At 40.0% G+C, this 27,852-nt stretch overlaps 1 protein-coding gene across 11 annotated transcripts in view; it reads right to left on the bottom strand.

Moving 5' to 3' along the window:
- Positions 1-27,852, bottom strand: part of GRIP1 (glutamate receptor interacting protein 1) — a 714,321-nt gene that overhangs the window by 190,837 nt on the left and 495,632 nt on the right. For 9 of the 11 annotated variants that reach the window (XM_082422694.1, XM_082422693.1, XM_082422684.1 and 6 more), the window contains exon 2: positions 27,481-27,561. The exons of the other annotated variants lie outside the window; for them this stretch is intronic. In XM_082422694.1, coding sequence (XP_082278820.1) covers positions 27,481-27,561 — 81 coding nt within the window. The remainder of the gene's footprint in view (positions 1-27,480; positions 27,562-27,852) is intronic. 11 annotated transcript variants of the gene reach the window in all.

Below are 27,852 nucleotides of genomic sequence, written 5' to 3'. Positions count from 1 at the left end.
GATCCAACATGGCCAAAAAATAAATTAAAAAAAAAAAAAAAAAAAAGCCATGTAACAGCAACCACCATTGGCACATTCAGCAAAATAGACCCTGGGAGCTCTTTACTTGCTGAAGTTCCATTCACTAGACTTTTAAAAGTATATCATAAACAGTAAAATAGAAATACTATTGATAAAAATAGTATTTTTTATTGAATAAAAAATAAAAAAATTAATAAATAGTATATTTTATTAAATAAATATAATACCAAGAGTATTAAAAATACTATTGATATATTTATTGTAAAAATACTTTATACAGTAGGTCACAGATATTCAAATGCTAGTGACAGAGATAGTGTTCTGTTCCCTCCTGTATCTCCAGTGCCTAGAATGGCACCTGGCACTGTGGTAGGTGCTTCCTGGGAGCTACTGAACGAATGGGCACATCAGTCACAACACAGGGAATTATGACCTGGAGATGCGCATCGGCTTGTGGCAAACAGAATTCTTGCTGGATGGTGCCAAAGCAAAATGATAAATCGGCAGAATTTGAACAGGAGCAGACAGAGTTATTTCTCTAAGCTTCTTTGGTTGATTATTTTTTACCATTGCCTTCATAAGGGCCATTGAGGCTCATACCAGAATACTATAGCTATTCCTGTGTATTACTTTTGGAGAGAATATTATTGCTCACAATGCAGTCTTATCTGTATATTACTTTTAGTGGTGCCACTAGGATGTTTATCCCCCTCAGGAAATAAACAGATGCTTTTTCCAATACTCATTTCAAGTTCCTTCTAACATCCCCTGCTTCAGCATAGCTGTCGGGCTCAAAGCTGGGTTTCTGTGATGAATGGCTGCGTTTTCTGTCTCAGTTCTTGCCACCCAGACTAGCAGGGAAAGGTCTTCTGGCACTTTTCACCTTTGTATAGTGACATGAAGGATGTACCAGAATTTTTCTCATCCCCTGGGAATCTGAACATAAGTTAGATTCATGGCAGGGATGTACAGCACATAAATACTACCTCCCACAAATATTCATGTGAAACAAAATTATGATAGGTATTTATCTCCCACAGTGACGGGAGGGCTGGATTAATATCTGTAAGTTTCTCAGATCACCTCAAGAGAAAGAGGATACACAAATATGCAGTACCGGCCACAAAAATCTGAGACCCCTGAAAGTATGCGATGTATAGATCAGCATTTTAAAAAATAGATAAAGCAGAAATGTGGACTCGGTGTAATTGACTCAGATATATTATGTCTTTTGAGTCATTTAGAAGAAATATCACTGCTTTTAAATTATGGCAATACTAGGATTCTTTCAGTTTTCCACTGTTCCCAAATCAATAATTTAATTGTCAAAATTTTCTATTAAGTTTCCCAGTGTCACGACTTGTAAGTTATTTAATTTTTTTTCATCTTATTTTCTTTATCTGAAACAAGGATAATAAAAGTACCTACCCTTATGTGAAGAAAAAGGAACCCTCCTACACTGTTGGTGGGAATGTAAATTGGTGCAGCCACTATGGAGGTTCCTTAAAAAACTAAAAATAAAAAAAAATAAAAAACTAAAAATAGAACTACCATATGATCCAGCAATCCACTCCTGGGCATATATTCAGAAAAAGCTCTAATTCAAAAAGATATGTGCACTCCAATGTTTACAGCAACACTATTTACAAGAGCTTAGACATGGCAACAATCTAAATGTCCACTGGCAGATGGATGGATAAAGAAGATGTGTGTATATATATATATATATATATATATATATATATATATATATATACACAATGGACTATTACTCAGCCATAAAAAGAATGCAATAATGACATTTGCAGCAATATGGATGAATCTAGAGATTATGATATTAAGTGAAGTAAGCCAAAGACAAATATCATATGATATCACTTATACGTGGAATCTAAAAAAATGGTAGAAATGAACTTATTTACAGAACAGCAATAGTCACAGATGTAGAAAACAAACCTATGGTTACCAGGGGGGATGGGGGGGAGGGATAAATTAGGAGGATGGCATTAACATATACACACTACTATATATAAAATAGATAACCGACAAGGACCTACCGTATAGCACAGAGAACTATACTCAATATTTTGTAATAACCTATAAGGGAAAAGAATCTGAAAAAGAATGTGTGTGTGTGTGTGTGTGTGTATATATATATATATATCTGAATCACTTTGCTGTACACCTGAAACTAACACATTGTAAATCAACTATACTTCAATAAAAATATACATCTTCTGGGCTTCCCTGGTGGCGCAGTGGTTGAGAGTCTGCCTGCCGATGCAGGGAACATGGGTTCGAGCCCTGGTCTGGGGGGATCCCACATGCCGCGGAGCGACTGGGCCCGTGAGCCACAATTACTGAGCCTGCGCGTCTGGAGCCTGTGCTCCGCAACAAGAGAGGCCGCGGTGGTGAGGGGCCCGCGCACCGCGATGAAGAGTGGCCCCCGCTTGCCGCAACTAGAGAAAGCCCTCGCACAGAAACGAAGACCCAACACAGCCATAAATAAATAAATAAAATTTAAAAAACATTCTTAAAAAAATACATATATACATCTTCAAATAAAGTTGTATAATTTTTGCTATAAAATATTTACTGCTTCTCATATACCAGTCTCTGCTCTTGCTTTTAGATGAAGCATAAGAATTTGTTTTTAGAATATGAGTCAAGGGTATGGTTCCTAGAGAACCGTGTGGTGGCGTCTGGAATCACTGAGATATGTACATTCCTGTGCACATGCGTGTGTGTGGGCACACACACACCTGGCCCAGATAAGCACACACACCACACCACCACATTCATGATGAGCAGGGCCTGGAAACAACACAACATTGTAAATTAACTATACTTCAATTTTTAAAAATGGTTAAAAAAAAGTACCTACCTTTAGGGTGTTGTGAAGACTAAGTGATAAAGTTCTCATAAGGGACTTATTATAGTACCTGCCACATAGTAAGTGTTCAATATATATGTTAGTCACGGTATTATGGTTGTCAGCATTATTATTATTTGGATATAGGAAAATTCCAGATATGTAGGTTGCCAATCTTCTGCTGTATTTTGATTGTTATGAATAGAAGACAAAACAATTAGCAGCAGTATTCAACCACTTGTGGAATCACAGATTCCTTTGCGAATCTAAAGAAAGCCATGGGCCCTCTTCCGAGAAAAATTTTGTATACAGTTTCAGGGGAATTCATGGATACCCTGAACTCTATCCATGTACTCTACATAGAAATCCTGAATATCTTAAGTCAGATCAGATTTGAGCAATGTGAAAATCAAAGTACATCCTCTGCTAGGCCGACATTTTATAAACTGTGTGCATGTCAGGTAGGGAGTCATGAAACAGCAAATAATGTCAAACCTTTCAGTGACATGTTCCTACGTAGTCATCTAAAAATCAAGATGAAACCATATTCAGGACATCAGAAACAGGAAGTGACTCACCTCGGTGAAACTCCCCTGATTCCTGAGCAGGACTGCTCGAGGGATGGACATTTATATCTGAGAATCCAAAGGACCAGCAAAAGGCACTGGCCAGGAGATCCAACAATTGCACTTGTCTCAAGAGACCCAGGCAATTTTCCTTTGGGAAGGCTCCCAATCTGCAACTTTTTACTTGCAGGTGGTTGTACTCACATTTTTTAAGTTGTTGACATGATTGAAACCTGGATTCTACCAGTGAAACTAAGCAACTAGCACAGCTAACTTTGAAATTACTCTGATCTTCACTGTTCTCCTAGAGAAGCTAACTGCATTCTTACAGCTACTTGTGGATCATTTTGGTCCAAAAATATTTTGTGAGCATCTGCTATTGTCAGACTCTGTGCTAGGGGCTAGCATTTCCAAGACCCATAATCACAACCTCTACCTTTCTGCATTCTAAGTGTCTAAGAGACAAATGTCTATACTTTCAATGAAATGTGGTTGGTGCAAAGCATGGCCTGGGAGCCTGAAGAATAACAAACAGTTCGATCCGTGGTCCTGGGAAAGCCCCTGTAGGCTATGGATGTGTATTTGGAGGTTTAAATACTTTCTTTAGGGGGGAGTAGGAAATTTACTTGCAATATTACTATCATTCCCACCCAATAGTTGGAGAAATAGAGGTATCAAAATTTGCTTAGCAAATTAATGAGATATTGCTGGGGGAGGGTCTTTTATTTTTGCATGACTTTTAGGATATCCTTTTGGCTAGTATCTTATATTAAATAACTATTTAGATATGAAAAACCAGAGCTCCCATGCTAGGATTAGAGTGATCAGATGGTCTGGTCTGGGAGCCCGGCTGAACAAGGGATGAGAAATATGTCTTGTTCAGCTGCGTGAGTGAGAAGAAAGAAACACTCTGTAAGCAAAGGAAAACCCTGGAATTCGAAAAGATACATGCACCCCCATGTTCATAGCAGCACTATTACAATAGCCAAGACATGGAAGTAACCTAAATGTCCATTGACAGATAAATGGATAAAGAAGATGTGGTATATATGTACAATGGAATATTAGCTGTAAAAAGAATGAAATAATGCCATTTGCAGCAACATGGATGGACCTAGAGATTATCATTCTAAGTGAAATAAGTCAGATAGAGAAAGACGAATACCACATGATATCACTTATATGTGGAACCTAAAATACGATACAAATCAACATATCTATGAAACAAAAACAGACTCACAGACATAGAGAAGAGACTTGCGGTGGCCAAGGGGGAGGGGGAGGTAGGGGAGGGAAGGAATGGGAGTTTGGGATCAGCACAGGCAAACTATTATACATAGAATGGATAAACAACAAGGTCCTACTGTATAGCACAGGGAACTATATTCAATATCCTGTGACAAACCATAATGGAAAAGAATATGAAAAAGAATATACATGTATAACTGAGTCATTTTGCTGTACATCAGAAATTAACACAACATTGTAAATCCACTATACTTCAATAAAATTTAAAAACAAAAATTCCAAAAAAAAAGAAAAAGAAAAAGGAAAACCCTGAGACAGACAGACATCAGGTAAGGCTGCACTGGCTGCTAGTGAGAGCAAGTCATCAAGGAATTGGGAGCTTAGCTAGTGCCCAAGACAGGGAGCTAAACACTGTTTAGGGGCCGTTGCGTCTTCAAAGACAATTAAAAGAACAGTGCTTGGGGGGAACATTCTTTCTGCCTGAAAAGGAAATGAAGGGAGGATAAACTTCAACAGGAAATCAGACTTCTTGAATAATCAGGACAAAATGGGACTTAGAGCTACACTTGCTTGGCCTCCTCCTTCCATGGAGACCAAAGTACCCGTGAGTCTATCATGAGTGAGATAACTGGATTGAAGAGAAAAATTAAAATGAAGAACTCCCTGACACCGTTTAAGATTATCCATCCTTTTAAAGCAGTTAATACTTCTCAAAATGGTTCACATCTGTCATCTAATTTAACCTTCAGCATAACCCTGTGAAGAGGATTACACTTCCATTTTATAAATCAGGAAACTTGAGACCTGAAAATTGGTTTGTTAGGCAGAAATCTGTTATCTGTTTTAGGTGCAGGGGATTGCCTTCTCAGATAACTGAATGCTATAAATGTTCAGACCGTCACAAAGTAATTGCTAAACAATGGATGCAAAAACATGTAGATGAAATACTACTGAGAAAGGAGCTGAAAAATAAGGCCAGCCTTAGGCCAACTCCAAGCCACCAGGGCAACAGTAAATCAGTAAGTCCATCCCTATCACTTTGTTACAGATGTCAGAGGCATTTATTTGACTCTCTTGTTTTATGAGACTTGATCCATTTCAAAGGAACAGATGGAAAACTGCAGTCACTGCAGATAACCAAGAGGCACGGCATCAAGGGAGCCCTGTGGACTCTCCATGGAGAAGACAAGCAGCCTGCTGCAGTGAGTTTCCGTTTTATTAAAGCCCTCCTGAGACTCCGCTGGAATCCAGAACTGGAGGAGGCTGTGCTGCCCACGTCAAGGGCAGCTCCCCCATTCTACATCCACCTCCTCCCTGCCAGCTTCCTCCACCCTGACAAGCAGGGTAGCCTTCTCTCCTGGTCCCTCTCCTGGTCCAGCTCTTTCTTTCCTGCTCTACTTGAGAGACAACATATTCTTGTCTCAAGGGAAAGGCTCCCCCTTAGGGTGAGCAGCAAGGGAATGAGCAGACAAACCAGAGTCATTATGATTTCCCTTGCTCAGTCCATACTTGTATTAGTACATCACTTGCCATATATAACACCACCTTATCCAACTATCTTGTAGCCTCAATCTGAGTATGAAATGTTTTAGTCCTTTCCATTCATCCATCTATCCCTCTCTTCATCTACCCCTCCTTCATCCATCCATCCATCCATCCATCCATCCATCCATCCATCCATCCTTCCGCTGGAAAATCTAATGATCAGTTGCTAAATGGTAGGCACCTTGCTACTTAGCAGTAAACAAGACAGACTTCATTGTTGCCCTCAGGAATTTATATTCTAGTAGGAAATACAGATCCCAAGCAATTAAAAAATAATAACAAATCTGATTAGGGATGATTAGTGAAATAAAGAGTGAGGGTTCTAGTCTGGGGCTAACTAGGGAACAACTGCTTGAAAAATATTTGCAGCTAGTTCATTATGCCCTGGAAAAATCAGCCATATTGCCTTGGGCAAGTCACTAAACCCTCTCTGGGTATTAATCTCTGAACTACAAGATGAGAGAATTGAACTAAATGGTTTAAAAAGTACCGTATTTCATTGACTCCAAGACACCAGCACTTTCAAGGAACGCTATTGTTTTATTTACCACTAAGAAATGCTGCCAATTAAATTACAACATAATGCTTTCTTACCACTAAGTTTAAATTTGTTTTGTACTTACAAATGAACTCGAAGTGCATACATGAGAAGGAAGATGTAAGTTAAAGTCAGTTACAGGACTTCTATATCTTCTTCATATTCACTTTCTGAACCAGCGCCACTGATGTCTTTATTTGCCATAAGACATTGTCCTCTGGACCTCAAGAACACTGATGATGCCAATTTCTGAGAGAGGGCTATGTTACTGTCTCTTGGTCTTTCTTCCAAGCTGCTGAGGCCCCTTTTGGCAAGTTATGATGCTTATGCTTCCTTGATCTTCCCCCAAAGTGTCAACAGAATGTTTTAGACAGCAATGCATGTTCCTGCCTCAAATGGTCCTTAAATGATTTAATGCCTGAAACTTCAAGGGGTTGCATTTATCCAATCATATTACCAGGAATTACAACCAAGTAAGAGCATGCACAGGCAATAACGATGACATCACAACCACTGCAGGTTCAAGAACAGCTTTAAGGTGCATCCTGGTTTCATGGTAGTTAAAATGGGGGGGGCGGTCTTCAAATAAATGAAATTTATTATTTCTCCAAACTCCCCTTTCAACTGAAGTTCTTAGGAACCCAAGGAAGGAGGAGGCCACACGGACACAGTTCTAACTAAATCCCTTGTCCTAACCTCAGCTCCACCTATCTGTTTTCTCTTCTGTTTCTCCATGTAAGATTTTGTTTCCAAAGAAGTTTCTACTGGGAAAAAACAGGTGTGAACCCACACCGGTTGGCAGGTATGGCCACTCTCAGCTCCGGCATTCTGTAAGTCTGTAATAATAACGCACAGCTAAAGCTACTGACTCAAGCTTCCAGGACCTTCACTGCCACAGGCTTCTTCTAAAGCCTTGGCAGAGGTCCTAGCAAGGTGTTCATATGGTCACATGATTTTGTAAAATTTTAAAAAGACATTTTTGTATTTTTTTCCTTAAAAAGCTGCCTACCCTCAAATTGTATAAGCTTTGGGTACCACAAAAACCTATATTTTCCTTTGATCACACCATTTTACATCTCTATACCACTTGAAGAAGCGTCTAGCAGTGTCACATTTTCTCATTTGATTCTCACAGAAACCCAGGATCTTAAAGATGAAAACACAGAAGCTTTTCAAGGTTAGATGATTTGCCTAAGGACACCGTATCAGGCAAACTGTTTTGCTAGAACTTAAAGCCAGGGGCTCTCAACTCTGAATTCAGTCTTCTTTTCACATCACTTTGGTTAACATGGGTTGCCTTGGCTTGGCAGGTTGCCAAAGTGACTCTCGCCAAAAAAAAAAAAAAGTTCCAAATTCTAACAAAAAATTCTAAGACTGTTTTTCTTTTTCTTCTTGAATGTAAGTATGAAACACAAAACCGCGTGTGGTTCAAGTGGATTGTGAAAGTCGTTTTCACGCAACGGGTAAAATAATATTTACTGATTTGTATTGAGTTAGTGACCTGCCAGACCATCATATGGAAGGCCACACCAGTCCCAGAAAATAACAACTTTGTGTTGAAGTTCATGAGAAATATGCCCTGCTGAATGTTGTAAGAAAAGTCTTACTCTTTCTTTTTGTTGTTGTTTTGTTTAATCTTTGTTCCACTCAGTGATATACACACACAGGAACATTTTTTTCTCATATCTGAAATCTGGATATATATTTCTTGAAAAAATATTACTCCTGTCTTTTTTTCCTCCATTGCATATTTCTCTTTAACAGATTCATCATGTGGTCTGAATACAATACCCACCCATGTTATCAAGTATGAACAGGGCAGAGAACAGTTTCTTTTTAAAAGCACACTGCCCTACCAATACCTTTAAAATCTATTAAAGAATATCTCACCAAGCCCAGGAGAGCATTACAATAACTGCTTCTTGTAGCCAGGTGAAAAAGAACATATCTGTCAACAAAGAAGCGCAGAAGCAATTAACACCTCAACACCCTACTGGGAAATTGCTTAAATTAAAGAAATAACAGGGATGCATCATGGTTATTGTATTTCTAATATTTAGTCACTCGCATGGCTGTAGAGTGCCTCAGTCATCCCTCTCTCCCCCTCCCCAGCACAACAGGGCCAGGTGCTAGTGTGTGCGTGACTCAGGGTGTACTTGGGTGTTGGCATGTGTGGTGCATGTGGTTCTTTGGTCACATTTCTCAGAGGCTGAATGCAGAAATAGGGCTGGTGTGTGCACTGACGCAATTCACATGCAAGGCTATGTATGTCTTAAATCAATAATTTCTCAGGCATAAAAAACAGCTTTCTGGATTCTGTGCTGCCACAATGGAACTGCCTTGTTCATCCTCTTCCATGACTGGGCTACTAAACAGAAAGTTTATGTTTACCAAGCCTTCAGTGCAAACAGCGGAGGCTGAGCTGGTGAGTGAATCAGAAGGGTAAAAAGCCTCGTTAGTCACCAGCAAGATCTAGAGAGAGTCTAGAAGTCCAATCCATCATCTCGCCCTCTTCCCAGTAATGTTACATGGCCTTTATTGAGTGCAGTCGAGGTACACAAACCTGATTAGGGTTTTGAGAGGCCCAGAAGCTGAAAAGAGGGCTTGCACCTCTGCAAATCTTAGTCAAGGTAAAATGCATTTCTTTCCTTCCTCCCCACCCCACCCCTAAAGCTCGGCTGTTTTAAGAGGGACCAAAGTCACTCTCAGAATTCTCAGAGAAAATCATATAGGCTGCTCTAGTTCCCATTTACACAGAGGAAGTCAGGTAAAAATGAAAAAAATACCATGCAAAACACCTATCCTTCTGAAACTATTTCAAACAATTACAGAGGAAGGAACACCTCCAAACTCATTCTACGAGGCCACCATCACCTTGATATCAAAACCAGACAGAGATACCCCCCAAAAAAGAAAATTACAGGTCAATATCACTGATGAACAGAGACGCAAAAATCCTCAATGAAATACTAACAAACTGGATCCAACAATACATTAAAAGGATCATACACCATGATCAAGTGGGATTTATCCCAGGGAGGTAAGGATTCGTCAATAACCACAAATCAATCAATGTGATACACCATATTAACAAAGTGAAGAATAAAACCCATATGATCATCTCAATAGATGCAGAAAAAGCTTTTGATAAAATTCAACATCTATTTATGATAAGATACCATGCAAGAGGAATAGCAGCAACAAACGCATAAAGATGCTGAAGGAGACTTTGGAGGAGGGCAGTTGGTTCACCTTGTCTGGTGGCTGAATTAAATCACAGATGATCTTAAAGGTCATCTGGTTCAAGACCTCCCTCCATTTGATTTTATTTACAGTCACCATCCAGTCCTGTCTGAGTACCCCCAGTGTGAGAAACTAATCTTCTCAGAAAGCTACCTATGTCTTCTTCAGACAGTTTAAATGAATACTAACTACATATATTAGGCACCTTAAAGGTACTGGGCCTGAGTTAGTATGCTGTGGCAGACAGATGCTAAGGTGGTCATACATGATGCCTAACTTCTGACTATGAGGCCTTGTATTTATCCTCTTTTTTTGAGTGTGGGTGTCACCTGTGACTTGTCTCTAACCAGTAGAATATGGCAAAGATGCCGGGATGTATGCGATGACGTGTAAGTGATTATGCACGTAAAACTGTAGCACCCATCTTGCTGGAGGCTTTCCTGCCCTTGTGGGTTTTGGAAAAGGAGGCAACTGGGTTAGGGCTGAAGGCCTCTGGCTGACAGCCAGCAAGAAACCGAAGCCCTGAACTGAATTCTGCCAACACCCTGAGTGAGCTTAAAAGCAGATCCTTCTCCAGTCAAGTCTCAGATGAGGCTGCAGCCCTGGCTGACACCCTGATTGAGCTTTGTGAGACCCTAAAAAAGAGAACCAGAGAAGCTATGCCTCGATAACTGACCCATAGAGACTGTGAGATCATGAATGTGTGTTGGTTTTAAGCTGTGAAATTTGCAGTAGTATTGACACACAGCAATAGATAGCTAATATAGATGCTTTATAGGCACTAACTTATTACTCTCTCATTTCACACAATAGGAAAACTGATACATGAAGCATGAAACTTAAGCAACCAGCCGAAGTTCACATAGCAGTAGGTGGCAGGACCAGAATTCAAATAAGGGGCAGGCTAACTCCAGAGTCTGTGTTCCCAGACAGTAAGGTAGATTGCCTTTCTGTACTTCTTAGAAAGTTCCACTTTAAGTTGCTTCCAAATCTGATTTCCTATAACTTACCCTTATAGCATGGGTGAAAAATCCAAATGCACGTACGAATCTAATACATTAAATGAATGAAGCAGGCCGTCTGTGACCTGATCAGTAGGGTGCGGACATGAAACAGAGTGAAGAGCGATGGGTACTGCCTCACGGTGTTTGCTGGCCAAGTGTATCTAGGCTGCCCTCAGCCAGTGGGATGAAGTTGGCTGGTGACCTCTGACATACAGGCTCTTGTTATGCTTCTGAGATCACAGGGAACACATGGACCCCTTTTCCGTATGACTTAAAATATTACATACCAGTAATCATTTTTGTTTCCAATCTTCTATTTTCTTCTACTTAAATGAACGGCGATACCCTCACATTTTTGTAGTTCTCTCTTGCAGATGAGCTTCTTGACACGTGGATAAATATTAACAAGTTTGTTGGCTCTGTGTAGTATCAGCTGGAAGGCATGCCTCCTCCTCTTCTTCTCCATCTGCAGGGTTGGGTCTGGTATGTCCTCCAAGATGTGGTTATGCCAGGCGGCTCCAATCCACTAATATTCCTTGTTGTCATTATAGTATTTTTAAAAAACCACTCAGGTATTACACAAATACACTTTAGTGGAAGATTCAAATGGTACAGAAGTATATGGACCAAAGCCTGAGGCACCCTTCCACACCCTCCCTCTACTCCTCCTCTCATCTCAGAGGAAACCACTGTCAAAGTTTGTGCCCAACTTCCATTCTCTTTTCAGGCACTAACATTTAACCAAAATTGGGTCAAACCACACAATGCTAACTTGCTGTTTTCTTTTCTTTCCTTTCTTTTTGTTTAAATAAATTTATTTATTTATTTTTGGCTGCATTGGGTCTTCGCTGCTGCACGCGGGCTTTCTCTAGTTGCGGCGAGTGGGGGCTACTCTTTGTTGCGGTGCGTGGGCTTCTCATTGCAGTGGCTTCTCTTGTTGCGGAGCACGGGCTCTAGGCGCGTGGGCTTCAGTAGTTGTGGCACGTGAGCTCAGTAGTTGTGGCTCACAGGCTCTAGAGCGCAGGCTTAGTAGTTGTGGTGCACGGGCTTAGTTGCTCTGCGGCATGTGGGATCTTCCCGGACCAGGGCTCAAACCCGTGTCCCCGGCATTGGCAGGTGGATTCTTAACCACTGCACCACGAGGGAAGTCCCTAACTTGCTGCTTTCAACATGGCAATATGTCTTGGAGATCTTTTCATGAGATGGTCTATAGGTTCACCTCATACTTTTTAACAGTTTTATAATCTCTCTTAGAATGGCTGCACCTTAGTTTGTTTGACCATTCCTCAACTGATGGATACTTTAGGTTGTTTCCAATATTTCAATAATAAACAAAGCTCCAATGAACATCTCTGTATATACCAATTTGCTGGCACACTTTATTCCCAGACCTGCCCATTTTCACGGTCAAACACACTTCGCCTGTCCAACTCCTGGACGACTAAAGGGACTCTCAGTCCCCACTTTTCAACAGTGAGGTACCAGAGTTGGGAAAGGTCCCTTTCTACCCCTGGAGTCACCCTCCTTCAAAGCCAGTGACGCTCTCCCTCAGAGGCAGTGAGTGATGGTGACAGTGGTTGCTGGGGGCTACCTGCACTTTTTCAAAGCATTTCTTTATCAGATTGGGATGATTCTCAAAAATTACCACACCTTATAAGTAGGCAAGTATGGTTCCATCTTTGTGCACAAGTGTGAGGATTACTGTAGAATATATTCTCACAAATGTTGGGAAAAGTGCATATATTTTTAAACACTCTGATTGATGCTACCAACGTGTCTTCCAAAAATTTTATATTACTGCCAACACTATGTTTCTATTTTCCTGTATCCTTGACAGCACTTGATACAATCAGCGTTTTAAATACTTGCCATTTCATTTTTTTGCAAACTTCTAATATTTTCTTCCCTTTATTCCTTGTGCCTGGAGAGCAGAAGAGGAGCCCTTGCCACCATAATGACTACCACCTTCATCTGGCCTCCTGGAAAGAAGAGTTCTTGAATATGCTTTATTGAAATATGGACAACTTTATCATGTGAGAACTATAGCTAACAGGAGATGATAAGGTCAACTAGAATAATTTTTCCAAGTTCTCTAGGCCAGAAGAAGAAGAACCTGGGGAAGAAGTCTACCTCTGACAGAAGCTGGTGTCAAGTTACTTTTAGCATGGTGAAATGCTGAGTTACTCTATTCCAATGATGCATCTCCAGTAGCTTCCAAGGAGAATAACCTTAAACTAGAAAGGATAGAATTTAAGATTAAAGTAAGAGGAAACTTATGCCAAAGGTTAAGTAAAGTGATATTAAAATAATCCCTTAGTTGTTTAAAATATATTCGAGTTTCCAGAGTCAGGTAAATTACCTCCCAGAGAATTAAAAGAATACGCAGATGTAATAATGAAACAAACATAAAAATGAAAGATATGCCTAAAGTCTGGGAATAAGTGAGCAACTAGATTTCTACAATCAGGGGCTCTGGAAATCCTAGATCTCTGGTATTGATGGCATGTACTGGCAAAATTTTAGAAAGGATTATTAGACCACTGAAGAATAAGGCACGCAAACTAACATTATACAGGTATATCCCATTTTGTTGTGACTTGCTTTACGCTTTTTTACAAACTGAAGGTTTGTGGCAACCCTGCATCAAGTTTATCAGCACCATTTTCCCAGTAGCATTTGCTCACTTCGTGTCTCTGTGTCACATTTTGGTAATTCTCGAAATATTTCAAACTTTTTCATTATTACTATGTTTGTTGTGGTGATCTGTGATTAGTGATCTTTGATGTTACTATTGTCATTGTTTTGGGGCACCATGAACTGCACCCATATAAGATGGTGAACTTGACCGATAAACGTTTCATGTGTTCTGCTTCACTGACTGGCCCTTCCCCCATCTTTCTCCCTCTGTTTGGGCTTCCCTATTTCCTAAACACACAATAATACTGAAATTAGGCCAATTAATAACCCTACAATGGCCTCCAAGTGTTCAAGTGAAAGGAGTCACACATCTCTCACTTTAAACCAAAAGCTAGACATGATTAAGCTTAGTGAGGAAGACATCAAAAGCTGAGATAGGCTGAACGCTAGACCTCTTGTGCCAAACAAGAATGCAAAGGAAAAGTTCTTGAAGGAAATTAAAGGTGCTACTCCAGTGAACACACGAATGTGGTCTTCATAGAAGATCAAACCAACCACAACATTTCCTTAAGCCAAAGCCTAATCCAGAGCAAGGCCATAACTCTCTTCAATTACATGAAGATGAGAGAGGTGAGGAAGCTGCAGAAGAAAAGTCTGAAGCTAGTAGACATTGGTTCATGAGGTTTAAGGAAAGAAGCCATTTCCATAACATAAAAGTTCAAGGTGAAGAAGCAAGTGCTGATGTAGAAGCTGCAGCAAGTTATCCAGAAGATCCAACTAAGATAATTCATGAAGGTGGCTACACTAAACAACAGATTTTCAATGTAGATGAAACAGCCTTGTATTGGAAGAAGATGCCATCTAGGACTTTCATAGCTGGAGAGGAGAAGTCAATGCCTGGCTTCAGAGCATCAAAGGACAGGCTGATTCTCTTGTCAGTTAGGAGCTAATGCAGTTGGTAACTTTAAGTTGAAGCCAATTCTCATTTGCTACTCCAAAAATCCTAGGGCCCTTAAGAATTAGGCTAAATCTACTCAGCCTATGCTCTATAAATGGAACAACAAAGCCTGGATGACAGCACATTTGTTGACTACATGGTTACTGAATATTTTAAGCCCACCGTTGAGACCTACTGCTCAGAAAAAAAGATTTATTTCAAAATATGAGCACCTGGTCACCCAAGAGCTCTGATGGAGATCTACAATGAGATTAATGTTGTTTTCATGCCTGCTAACAGAGCATGCATTCTGTAGCCCACGGATCAAGGGGTAATTTTGACTTTCAAGTCTTATTATTTAAGAAATACATTTTGTAAGGCTATAGCTGCCATAGAGAGTGATTCCTTTGATGGATCTGAGCAAAGTAACTTGAAAACCTTCTGGAAAGAATTCACCATTCTTAGATGCCATGACGAACATTCCTGATTCATGGGAAGAAGTCAAAATATCAACATTAATAGGAGTTTGGAAGAAGTTGATTCCAACCCTCCTGGATGACTTTGAGGGGTTCAAGACTTTAGTGGAGGAAGTGACTACAGATGTGGTGGAAACTGCAAGAAAAATACAATTAGAAGTGGAGACTGAAGATGTGACTGAGTTGTTATAATCTCTGATACGACTTTCATGGATGAGGAGTTGTTTCTTGCGGATGAGCAAAGGAAGTGGTTTCTTGAGATGGATCTATTCCTGATGAAGACACTGTGAAGACTGTTGAAATGATAACAAAAGATTTAGAATATTACATAAACTTAGTTGATAAAGCAGTGGCGGGGTTTGAGAGGATTGACTCCAATTTTGAAAGAAGTTCTACTGTGGGTAAAATGCTATCAAACATCATTGCACACTACAGAGAAATTGTTCATGAAGGGAAGAGTCAATCGATGCGGCAAACGTCATGGTTGTCTTATGTTAAGAAGGTGCCACAGCCACCCCACCCTTCAGCAGCCACTACCCTGATCAGTCAGCCGCCATCACCACTGAGGCAAGACCTTCCACCAGCAAAAAGATTATGACTCACTGAAGGCTTAGATGATGGTTAGCATTTTTTAGCAATAAAGCATTTCTAAATTAAGATATGTACATCGGGTTTTTTTAGACATAATGATATTGCACACTTAATAGACTACAGTATAGTGTAAACATTACTTTTATATACAATGGGAAACCAAAAAGTTTGTGTGACTTGCTTTATTGTGATATTCGCTTCATTGTGGTGGTCTGGAACTGAACCTGTAGTATCTCCAAGGGATACCTATATATAAAGACAATATAATGTAAATGCATATTTGAATATTTCAGTGGGATTTGAGAAAGATCTCTCATGATAACTTGTGGACAGAACAGAGTACCATGAACTAAAAGCTGGTGGCTTTGAAGCTCACTGAGGATGATACCCAAAAGGCCGAAAGTCATTGTTGATGGGGGAGGATCAAGGTTTCTGGTGGTGGGGGTGCCACAGAGCTCTGTCCTTGGTACTGACTGCTATGCTCAAAATTCTTTTCTTATTATTTTTTAACATCTTTATTGGAGTATAACTGCTTTACAATGGTGTGTTAGTTTCTGCTGTATAACAAAGTGAATCAGCTATACGTATACATATATCCTCATATCCCCTCCCTCTTGTGTCTCCCTCCCACCCTCCCTATCCCACCCTTCTAGGTGGTCACAAAGCACGGTACGCTCAAAATTCTTAACATTGTTAGATGTTTGTCAAATTTATGGCTAATTCACTTTTAAGACAGTGGTAAATATATGTGATGTGCAGGAATAGAGACTATTTCCACTATGTTGGAAAGATGAGCTGAATCATTTGAGAGCTGGGAACAAGAGCTGAAAGATGAGGGGCTTTGGATTAAACTAAGCTAAACTCAAATATCAGCTTTGTTGTTGGATGAACTTGAGCAAGTTACTTAAGCCTCAGTGAGCCTTAATTTCTTCCTCCATAAAATTGGGATCATTAAATACCTCTTTTGAATAAATAAGACTGGTACACAATTGATGCTCAACAATCGTTAGTACCCCTCCTCCTCTCCTCTTCTCAAATCTTCCTAGTGGAATATAACAGAAATACATGTGTAGACAACTGAACAAAGGGTACAGTGTTGGCCAGCATTATACAAAGTGCTACTGTTCAAGGCAGGAAGCCTAGCTCTTGAGGGATATTCATGAGAATAAGACCTATTGACTGAAAGTTCAGTGTAAACAAACATCATTATTTCATTCAAAAATACAATCATAATCTGCACTAACTGAGTAGAACACCCAGATCAGGGAAGGTACTGGTTTTCTTATACTCTGCGCTCTTTAGCTGGAGGAAGGATTCGGTTTTGGCTGCCACATGCAAGAGAACATTGACAAAATGGAGAAAGGCTACCAGGGTGTGAAAAATATGTCACAGGAGGCCAGGCTGAAGGAAGGAACATGCTTTATCTGGTTAAACAACAATGACGGCTCAGGGAGGAGCTGACAGGTGCATTAAAGTACTCGAAAGACTTTGGGGAAGTTCAGAAGAGCCAATGGGTAGAGGTATAAGGTGGGAAACCTCAGCCTGTTGGCATAAGGAATACTTCCTAACACACAGATTTTAAAAAGCATGGGGTACCTTGTAAGATAGTAAGTTTCCTGTCTCTAAAAATATTGAAGCAGAAGAGGTTAGATGTGAAGTTTCCTATATTGAAAGAGGAAAACAGAAGGAAAGATGTGGATGTGTGCGTGTGTGTGTGTGTGTGTGTGTGTGTGTGTGTGCACACGCACGCGCGCGCGGACAGTGTTTGGAAGAGAAAGACCAGTAAGAGTACTACAAGCCATGCCTCATCATTCCATCTCAGTGTTCTGTAAGGTTTGGCGCATAACAGTGATCAGATCCTAAAGCAGGTGATGAGAGAAGTCTTTAATACAACCACCATGGACTACACCCTGTTATGAACCCTGCTGGGCAAAGCTTGGTGGGAGAACTGTAAATAAAGAAACATTTTCTTGAATATAAGGGACTGTACCTTAAATGAGAGGTAAGTCTAGAACCCAGGAAAATAATTGCAGCGCGACTTGAAACAGGATGAGCTAACCTGCCAGAAGGTTTGGTAAAAACACATGATATTCTGGGTGCTCATAAAAAGAAATGCTTACGAAAGGTAGAAGCTGTAGGAGAGCTCCCAGGGGAGATGGAATATGACATGTGGGGACGACATGGGGCATCAGCATCAGATGTGTAAGTTCATTTCATCCTTTTTTGATTTGAAGAAGTCAGGTTAAGAGAGAAGAGGGTTCTATTTAGTTAGGGATCTACAAGGCTGCAGGGCAATCCTTGGACGTTGCCCAAGGCAATCCACTCTCCCAGCCTTTGAAATGACACCTCTTCCTCACGCTACAAGCCTGTATCATCCCCTTCCCCTCCTTCCTCTCTGTGATGACCTCACCTATTATTTCAAGAAGAAAACAGAGCAGTCAGAAGAGGACTCGCGTATCTTCTTAGCAGGAAACCTACCATAATCCTCCTGCCTTTGTGCCTCTGGATTCGTCTGCCTTCCCTCCTGCTGACACCTCCACTGCATGCTGGATGCCCCCCTTCGAGCCTCTTCAAAGGTTTTGCTTTAGCTTTCATTCCCTTTCCCTCCTGCCTCAATTTCTCCCACTCCACTAGATCAACCACATCAGCACACAAACACGCTGTATCCTCTCCTGTATTTAAAAAGGGAGTCTCCCGGAGACCACATGCCCCCTCTGGCTACTGTCCCATTTTTCTGCTCCTCTTGATAGAGTCTTTTGAAAAAAAATTTTTTTTAATTAATTTATTTATTTTTGGCTCTGTTGGGTCTTTACTGCTGCCCACGGGCGAGTGGGGGCTACTCTTCGTTGCGGTGCACGGGCCTCTCACTGTGGTGGCTTCTCTTGTTGTGGAGCACGGGCTCTAGGTGTACTGGCTTCAATAGTTGTGGCACGTGGGCTCAGTAGTTGTGGCTCACAGGCTCTGCAGTGTGGGCTTCAGTAGTTGTGGCGCATGGCCTTAGTTGCTCCGCGGCATGTGGGATCTTCCCAGACCAGGGCTCGAACCTGTGTCCCCTGCATTGGCAGGCAGATTCTTAACCACTGCACCACCAGGGAAGTCCAAGTCTTTTGAAATTTTGAAAGAGTTGTGCACGTTCTCTGACTCTGTTTACTTAGGTCCTAGTCTCACCTCAGCCCACTCAAAACAGGCTTTTGCTCCCACCACTTCACTGAAACTTTTCCAGTTAGGGCCCACTACAAACTCTCTTCTTACACAATCCTTTAGCCAGTTCTCAGTCCTCGTCTTATTCATCTTATCATCAATACTTGGTTCAGTTTTTTTCTCCCTCCTTGGTCCCATGTGGTTCTTAACTTGGATTCCAGGACACCACATTCTCCTGCTTCTCCTCCTACTGCCTCCGTTTCTTCAAGTCTTTTGCTGAAACTTCCGTCATGGCTGACCTCGGAAGGCTGGAAGCCCCAGGCTCAGACCTTGGACCCCATCTCCATCTATCTGCACTACCAAGATGGTTATCCCTCATCCCCAAGGGTGTAAATACAAACTGATTGCTCCAAAATTTATATCTCCACTGACCTTTCCTCTGAGTTCCCTACTCCCCCCTTCCACTGATCCATTTCTTCCTCAGGGTGTGTCTCAGTAAATGGCATCACTACTTACCCAGTTAAGAGCAAAACCCTTGGACTCATCCCAGACTCCTCTCTTCCTCTCACATTCCACATCTAATTTGACCATTTTTACTACCTCTACCTCCATCATCCTAGTCCAAGACACCATCATTTCTTGAATGAAATAGTGCAATGGCAACTATCTCCCTGTCTCTGTTCCTGTCTCCTTAACGTCTATTTTCCATATAGACGCTGGAGAGATTTAAAAAGAAATGCATCAGTACCTCAACTGTTCAATCCTTGCAATGGTTTCTTGTCACACCAAGAATAAAACTCAAGCTCTTACCTTGGCTACAAGTCCTACAGAACCTACCTTTGTCTCTCCCTCTCTCCAACCTCATCAGTTGCCACTCTCAGTGTTGCTTCATCCTTTCTGGCCATGCTGGCCTTCTCTCAGTTTCTTTAACAAGCCAAGCTTGTTCTGACCTCAGGGCCTTTGTACTGGCTGTTCTTTTTGGCCTAGAATCCTCTTCCCCCAGACCATTATGGGTTCACCCCTCTTTTTAGGTTCACTCAGTTGTTACTGCCTAATTGAGCCTATCCTTGACTTTCTTTTCAAACACAGAGTCAGGTCTTTCTGCCCACCACTCTCTACACCTTATACTAGTTTATTTCACTTTACTGCACTTAGCACAGCCTGACTTTATGTTAGGCAGTCAGTGCTTGTTGAATGTCAGTCTCCCCACTAGCATGCCAACTCCAGGAGGACAGAGGTTTGTAGGATACTGCTAGCTTCTGGAACACTACTAGGCACATATAAAAAATGAGAGAAGATCATTTTAGTTATAATGGACTTAGGGAGCAAGTAAAGGATTGGCTGGAGGAAAAATAAAGGCCATGTGGTGAAATATGCAAGGGTGAAATGCATGGAATCAATGTGTAAGCAGTTTACATTTACATGCAGAAGGCAGGAAAGCACCAGGGAAGTAATCAAACTCCTAAAGAGAAAAAGATTTCCCAGGTGCTATAAAGTTTCCCCCCCACCCCAGTTCTGAAGCAGAAATCTTCATAACATCAGTTTACCATCTAGCTCAGTAAGAGTCCTTAAAAACGTGCAAGAATGTTTAATATTAAGAGAATTGAAAATGTATATACTGAGCACATTGCCCAGAGTCAGTCTTTACTCACTGAATCAGATAATGGGAGATATATGTGAACTGATTTTAGAAATCTATTTGCCAGGTGAAATGCTCTGCCACAGAGCAAAGTGACTCATTTTACTCATTCAGTGTTATCTTAAAACTCTGTATTATTCTAAGGTTTTAGAAGGGAAACACAAAGCAGAGAGTTATGGTGTTACCTGTTCAAGAACAAGTATTTAAAAGCCTGCTTCGGCAATTTCAGTGTTTTTCCTTGAAAATTACAAATGTATAGAATAAATGACAGCACAGCCTAAAGCAAACTACCAGCTTGCTTCCTCAGTTTCTGCTAGCCCTCAGTTACTTAGAGAAATAATGGCATGACCCCTATGAACGCAGCCTCTACTCGCTGACCCACCTGTAATCAAGGGCACAGTCAGTGATGACTGAGATAGATTCTGCAACTTGGACAGGCAGAGGCCACCCACACTCAGCGGCTACGGCTCACCTTACATTTTCTTACATTACTTCAGAGCAGAGGCTCCATTGGCCACTAGGAGTCAGTCTTTACACCTCATTCTCATTAAGAATTCTCACCACCTTCTCCTTTCACTCACTGCTCAGGACTCTGGTGGAAATTCACTGTTATCTAAATGCATTTCAGATACAATTTTATTTTGTCCACTACTTTCTAGCCCTATGACCTTGGCATCTTACTTTAGCTCTCTGAACTTGTTCCCTCAACTGTTAGAGGGAAATGAACAAAACTTAGTTCCTGCAGGTGTTGTGGAAGAAATGCAACATTATTTATCAAAATGGTTAGGCCAATACTTGGAACACAGCATGAAATGAATGACAACCAGTATTTTTATAATTTATCTATGGCTTCCCTCACTCTCGTCATCGCATTCTTGTTATTTCCTAGGCTTTGGGTTAATATTGTTCTCTCTCCTCGCTATCAGTATTTCTTTCCATTTTATAGCAAAAGCTCCAAATGCCTTCCACTCCCGTCCAAACGTCCCATTTCTGCACTATAAATCAACGACTACTCATCAATATACTGACAAACTGAAGTTCTCAAAGGCATTTCTTTGGAGAAGAATCTCACTCCAAGCCAGCGTTTCCCAAAGTATAGTGTATGTAAATATTGATGGATGTATTTGAGGGAACACATAAAACTTAAAAAAAAAAATTTCAGAGTTACAATTTTTCAAAACTTATATTAGAAAAATATAATTAGCATATCAAATTCAAGATAATAAAGCTTAGGATAAAGATAAGGAAAAAAGTGAATCAATTTAAATTTACTTAAAATCATATTAATTATAGTCAAGGTGGAACAAACATATATAACAAACGTTATGAAGATGACACGACTAAAAATTGGGGGGCTGTTCTAAGTCATGTCAGCCCTAATAAGAAAGGAGTATTAATGAGCCCAACTGCTCTATTCTACATTAAACTGTGTAGGATGGTTCTTTTCTTTCCCTAGTGCCAATCAATCCATACAACTCTTTTATTTTTTATTTTTTTTACAGAGCAACTATTTTTAAAAAATTTTATTGGAGTGTAGTTGATTTACAATGTTGTGTTAGTTTCAGGTGTATAGCATAGTGATTCATTATACATATACATATATTCATTCTTTTTCAGATTCTTTTCCCATATAGGTTATTACAGAATATTGAGTAGAGTTCCCTGTGCTACACAGAAGGTCCTTGTTGGTTATCTGTTTTATCCATACAGCTTGCACCCAGCCAAATTCTCTAAAGTCACTTAATTAAAACACCCTGAACTGAAGGTCTCCCTAACCTGGGGAGTGGGAGAATTCATCTTTCTTCAGTGCCAAAGTAGTAGACAGAAAAGACTTTCTCCTGTGGCTCTTGTGCACATCTCCTTGAGCCTCCTTGTAAAATGTTTCCAGACACTGGGAAGCTGTGCTGGCCGTCGTCAGAGTCATTCTTATTACTTCGTGTACCCAGAGCACGACATTGACCAAATGCCACCACTCCTGTAACACAGTGGGGCTCAGGGAATATCCAAGCACAGGACTAATTCATTACAAATAATTTCCCCTAAACTGCATGCTGGAAGAACTATTGTTTAAAAATCATTTGCTGCCTAGGTACCACTTCATTATATTTCACCCGTGTTTACTAAGGCGGGAGAGAAGTTCAAACATAAATAGACTGTCATTTGTCTGAATCGCTAATGAAAGCTGCAGCACTGAACACACAAATCAAGCTGCTCGTTTTGCCCAGCGCTATTTGAGAACTCAGGATGTACCACAGAGCAAAGGGGATCAGCTCTCCGGGGGAAATCCTTCATGCGTATCTGCCATAAGAAGTAATAAGTTCTGCTTTGCATCACTCTATTTACAGACTCCAGCTACTTTTGCATATTTTTTGTGGCCTTTTTTCTATAGCAGCACACGTTCTCGAATGAATCACTCTCATCTTGTCGATTTTATTGTTAAATTGTGCTCAAACGTTCTCTTTAGGTGTTAGAGGATCGCATAGATATTTCCTGTTCAAACAGGAACAAATGAGACTTGGGGGAGACTCTGGCCTTTGAAATTCTCTATGTAATTGACAGAATTGTAAGACATTTAAAGTGTACAGTGTGACGATTTGATACACGTATGCATTGTGCAGCACCGTGCTTTGTATGACATGACATACTTGCTTGAGTCAACTGAGTTTGGTTTCCCATCTGTGAGACTCGCCCATTTCTTGGAGCAGCTCAATGGTGGAACTAAACAGAGGAAGGAGAACCAGGCCTGAAAATCAGAGGAAATGCCCTTCATCCACCTGAAGAGTGTTAGAGCTATAAAATCCTATTGTAAATGTCACACTATATATCTACTACAATAATGAAAATTTAGACCAATGAAGCGTCAAATTGTGTGTTAACGAAGAGGAAAATGCTGAACAGGGAGGGCAGAACCTTCAAAATTCCTGTCCTTCCCCCTCAATTCAAGGTTGCCAGCTTCTCTGTGATACCAAGGGCACTGTATTATTTTCCACACTTTGATTTTTCAGTAGGTGTCAATGCTTCCTGGATGTATTCTAAACAGCGTGAGTGTATACATCTTGGGCTAATGGGCATTTCAGACTCTCAGCTCCATATCTGTACACCCTCTGCAAATATTCAAATGTGAGAAGCAAGAAAGACATATCATCTTCATTTAATTATGACCAAATTGATAAATGTCTTTTCTCATATTCTAGGAGGAAAAAAAATTCCCACACAAACTTTTGAGGGCTCATTTTGGCTACAGAATTAAGATAATTTTCCTGGGGCACCAAAGTTTGGAAATGCAATGGGTGTGAACACTTGACATCTTCCTGCTTTTGTGAATTGCCCAGAATTCTTTGTCAAGACTAGCATAAACAAAGAAAGCTATCCTACCTGGAAAAAGTAGGTGAATCAAATAAATAATACACTAACTCTAGGCCTTCAGGTCTAGTATAGTATCCTGTCTTTTCCGTTCATGAAAATTAGACAGACATGATTAAATGCCTCATCTCTAAGTGGCTAAAGCCACAAATTATTGTAAAATATGCTAATCCAAGAATCATACAGATATCCTGTAATAATCTGGACAAACCCTCAGGTAGTCAAACTTTGATTCACCAGTAATCTCTCAAATAAAGGAAGATCAGACCAACAGATTCTTTTTAATAATCATAGATGTGTAGTAGAATCTGTTAGTTCAAAATAGCTTTGTACTCGGAATTCACCTTCTCTTTGAAAAAAAAATGAGCAGAAGTGAGATTGAAATATGCCTCCTTAATATTTTTAAACAGAATGTTAAGTCTTTAAATTTAAACTTCAGTGTCATAGATAGCCATGTCATTTCTTTTTTACTATTATGGTTATTAAAAATTTTACAAAATCTTATGAAAGACTAAAAAACCTTTTTTTTACACATTATGCCATAAGAGATACGATTAAAATGACAAGTTTCCAAATAACAAGAAAAATGCATTTCCCCTTTATCCAAATCAAATGCATTTTGCTCCTAAGAGATGTTTAATCCATTCCCTTTTTTGAGAAGAGACAGGAGTGGGACGAAAGGATTTACAGTTAGAATTGTCATTTCATGAAGGACACATATTTGACTTGTGATTATAAAATAACTGCTATAGCAATCTTGAGTTTAGACAGTGGTAGTAGATTTTGATACGAATGAAAAGCAAATTATATTTTTGTTAACATTCAAGGTTACTTCTCTGGGTCAGAATTATTAAAAGTTACTCTTTGTTATGCCATGGAGATAGTGGAACCCATGTTAAGAAACCTTATCTATGTCTATGTGTACAAATATTTATTCCAGGAAGCATCAGGTCTCTACAGAATTAGTTTCAAAGAACATCTTAAGCTTTCATAAAAACGTGTATAGAGAGCTTTAAAATGCCTTCCACTACCTTATACTCTTCCTCCCTTACACCTCCCCCCCTTCCATCAGAGAAAGTGCTCACATGAATGATCAAATTCAATCACCATCATTGGATCAGTGGGGAGAGATGTGAGGAAAAGCCATAGCTCCTTTAAAATTTCAGCTTCCGGGTGTTTGCTTACTGCCCAGGAACTGGGGCACCAAAATGGCCGCAGGAATTGGGGCACCAAAATCTGCCCCGAGGAGTGCCTTTGCACTGAGAAGATGCAGGGGCCAGTAGAGGAGCCAAGCTTTCCTTTACGCCTTTTTCAGTTCCTTGGTGCATTTTTTCTTTAGACACATCTCTCCTTGCTACCAGGGTGGTGATAATACTTTTGAGGGAAGTGAGGTTGGGAGATAAGCACAGGAGAAAGAAAAAAAGGCTGTAAACTTTGATTTTGCTCTTTTAGCTCCCCGGGGTCCACCTTAATTCCTCGGGAGGACACTTTGGGATTTTTCAGCTGAAGCTCCAGCAAATAATAAAGAGTGTGCATTTTCCAGGTCTCTGCGCATTTCCCTCTCTCTCTCTGACTTCACAGGGATAAAGGTTGCCATGGTAGGTGATTGGTTAAGATTTCTGAATGCTGGATTAGATCTCCCTTTGACTTAACTATTTGGCCAAAGATCGGGGCGAGTCCCTTTTTTTTTTTTTGCCAGAACAAGAATTAATGGGGATTTTTAGGTAAGACAGTAAAGGTTCAGAACTCCAAGTGTCAGAACTCAGTCATGAAGCAGTTTCCAAGAAGTTCCCTAATTTTCTTCTTAAGATATAACAGTTAAGTCCTAATCAGCTATTAATCACTTTGGTTTCTTAGCCTTCTGGCTGGTGAACTCTTTTTTTTCTCTTAGGCTGTTCTAAATAATTAAGAAGATTTTCAGGACGCCCAACCCTTCTGGCTGCTGCCTTCTAAGAGAGAACAAAAGGGTGCTTGTTCATGTTCAAACTCCAGGAAAATAACCTCTGAAGCCTACAAAAAAGGTTCCTGATTCCAGTGACTTAAAAACTGACCTGAGGAAGAACAAAAGGAAAAAGTCTATTACGAAGAATCACTGTATGTCATGAACTAAGGATTATAATTAACAACTTCTCTGTACCTAACATGTAACGTTAAAAACGCCTTATTGACTTTAAGGAAAAGTCTGGCCCATAAACCTGTGTTATAATTTAGTATGTAACACTAGAAAACCCATGAAAGGAAAACATGAGACTAGTCGGTGCTTTTGTTCAGTACCACATAAAGTGGTAAGGACAGTGGGAAGTCTCTTCAACTCTTGCCAGCCGAGTACTGAGCACTAGCTAATTAGAGAGGCCAAGAAGGAATTGATGGATAACTGGCATTCTTGAGCTTCAAACTTTGGGTACTCCCTTACTGCTGACAAGGAGAAAGCAGAGAACACAGCACATAGCTGATTGCAGTAGTTTTTCTAAACGTGATCGGCACTAAGAATGACATTTTATAGGATGGAATAGAAGAAATCTTAGCACTGGGTGATGCCATCTAATTACAAATTTCAAATTACTTTAGAATCTTCAAAGCACACAAACAAGGATAGGTAACATTCACAACATGCCTCTTTATAAGCCATGTACTTTCATTATGAGTCTAAGCCTTCAGAATAAGAATAAAAATAACCACATGTAGTTCTTATAAAAATAAATAATAATCATGAACAGGGCAGAAACTGGACTCATCTTGCTCTTTATTCAAATGGAAAACTCCCCTTTCACTGACAGATTTGCCAAACCATTCAATTTAACATTGGAAACACTGCTTTGTTTCTCCTGGATTGTTAAACTACTGTACTCTAGAACCCTGTCACTAAGCTTTAGCTGTACTCAATTTACTTGTATATAACATAGAAAAACATTAATTTTGATAAATTTCTAAATGTATTAATGCTTTTAATCCTTAAGTATAGTTGCTACCATAAGAGGTTTTCCACAAATTACCTAGTTCAGATAAAGTTTGAATAATATTTTGAATCTCCTTCCTCCTTTAATTTTAGAATGTTTATGTCATTCTCAAATTCAAAGTTTCAAAATATGGAAGTTTTGGGATAAAGATGTTTTAAGATATTTCTGCAAAATGTTTTGTTGAAAAAAATAGGTATTGTTTATTGTACTACAAGGAACCTAATCACAGCTTCCTAAGGAAACAAAGTCCCAGAATTCTACAAGAGTTGTTCGATGGAAGTAAATCCAAGTTCAACGAGACAAGAAGAAAAGAGTAATTTGTTATTCAGCATATATATGATCTGCCACAGCAATTTTGAACCACTTTGTTATGCCGGGTTTGTCTCAGTAAAGGGATAGATGCTGCTGTGAGAATCATCCCCTGAAATCAGAGGTGAAAGTAAGTCAATGAGTGAGAGCTGATATAAATTCAAGTCATTTTACAAAGGATTTGCACACAAGATGAATTTTCACAAGTTTGCAAGCTTTTCCGGAGTCTAGCTTTCATGAACATTGTCTGAACAAGCTGTGTAGAATGCAGTCTCCACCCTATGAAATAGCATTTTTTTTTTTTTTTTTTTACCAAGTTGGAACTATTTAGGATCACCAAATAACAGGGTTCAAAAAGTAAAACAGCTGAAAAATCCAACAGTCTGGTCTAACCTGGGATGCTCTGTCTCCTCACAGCCAATGCTCCATCAGGCGGCTTTGTCTGGCTGGCGGATTTAGTGTAGGGACTCTCATCTGCAAAGGTACAATGAAGGGTTTGGTTAATTTCCATCCAGTTTCTAACGTAGTGAAGATTTTTCAATGGACTGCAATCCTTCTGCCAGAGAGAGGCGATATGATACAATAGAAAGAGTCTGTAGACCTGGGTCCTAACCTTGGGTTAGCCATAGGACAAGGTCAAGTCATTTAAAATGCTCTGATCATCAGTCTTCTCTCCTGTGAAAGAGGGATATACTTTCTCGTCCACCTCTTAGGATTGTCAGGATCAAGCTATAATGCACATGAAGGCATAGAATGGTAAGAAGT

The sequence above is a fragment of the Balaenoptera physalus genome (assembly GCF_965194825.1).
Source record: "Balaenoptera physalus genome assembly, chromosome: 13".
NCBI classification, from domain to species: Eukaryota; Metazoa; Chordata; class Mammalia; order Artiodactyla; family Balaenopteridae; genus Balaenoptera; species Balaenoptera physalus.
The sequence above is the reverse complement of the archived record's forward strand: the minus strand, read 5'-3'. Positions and strand labels throughout refer to the sequence as shown.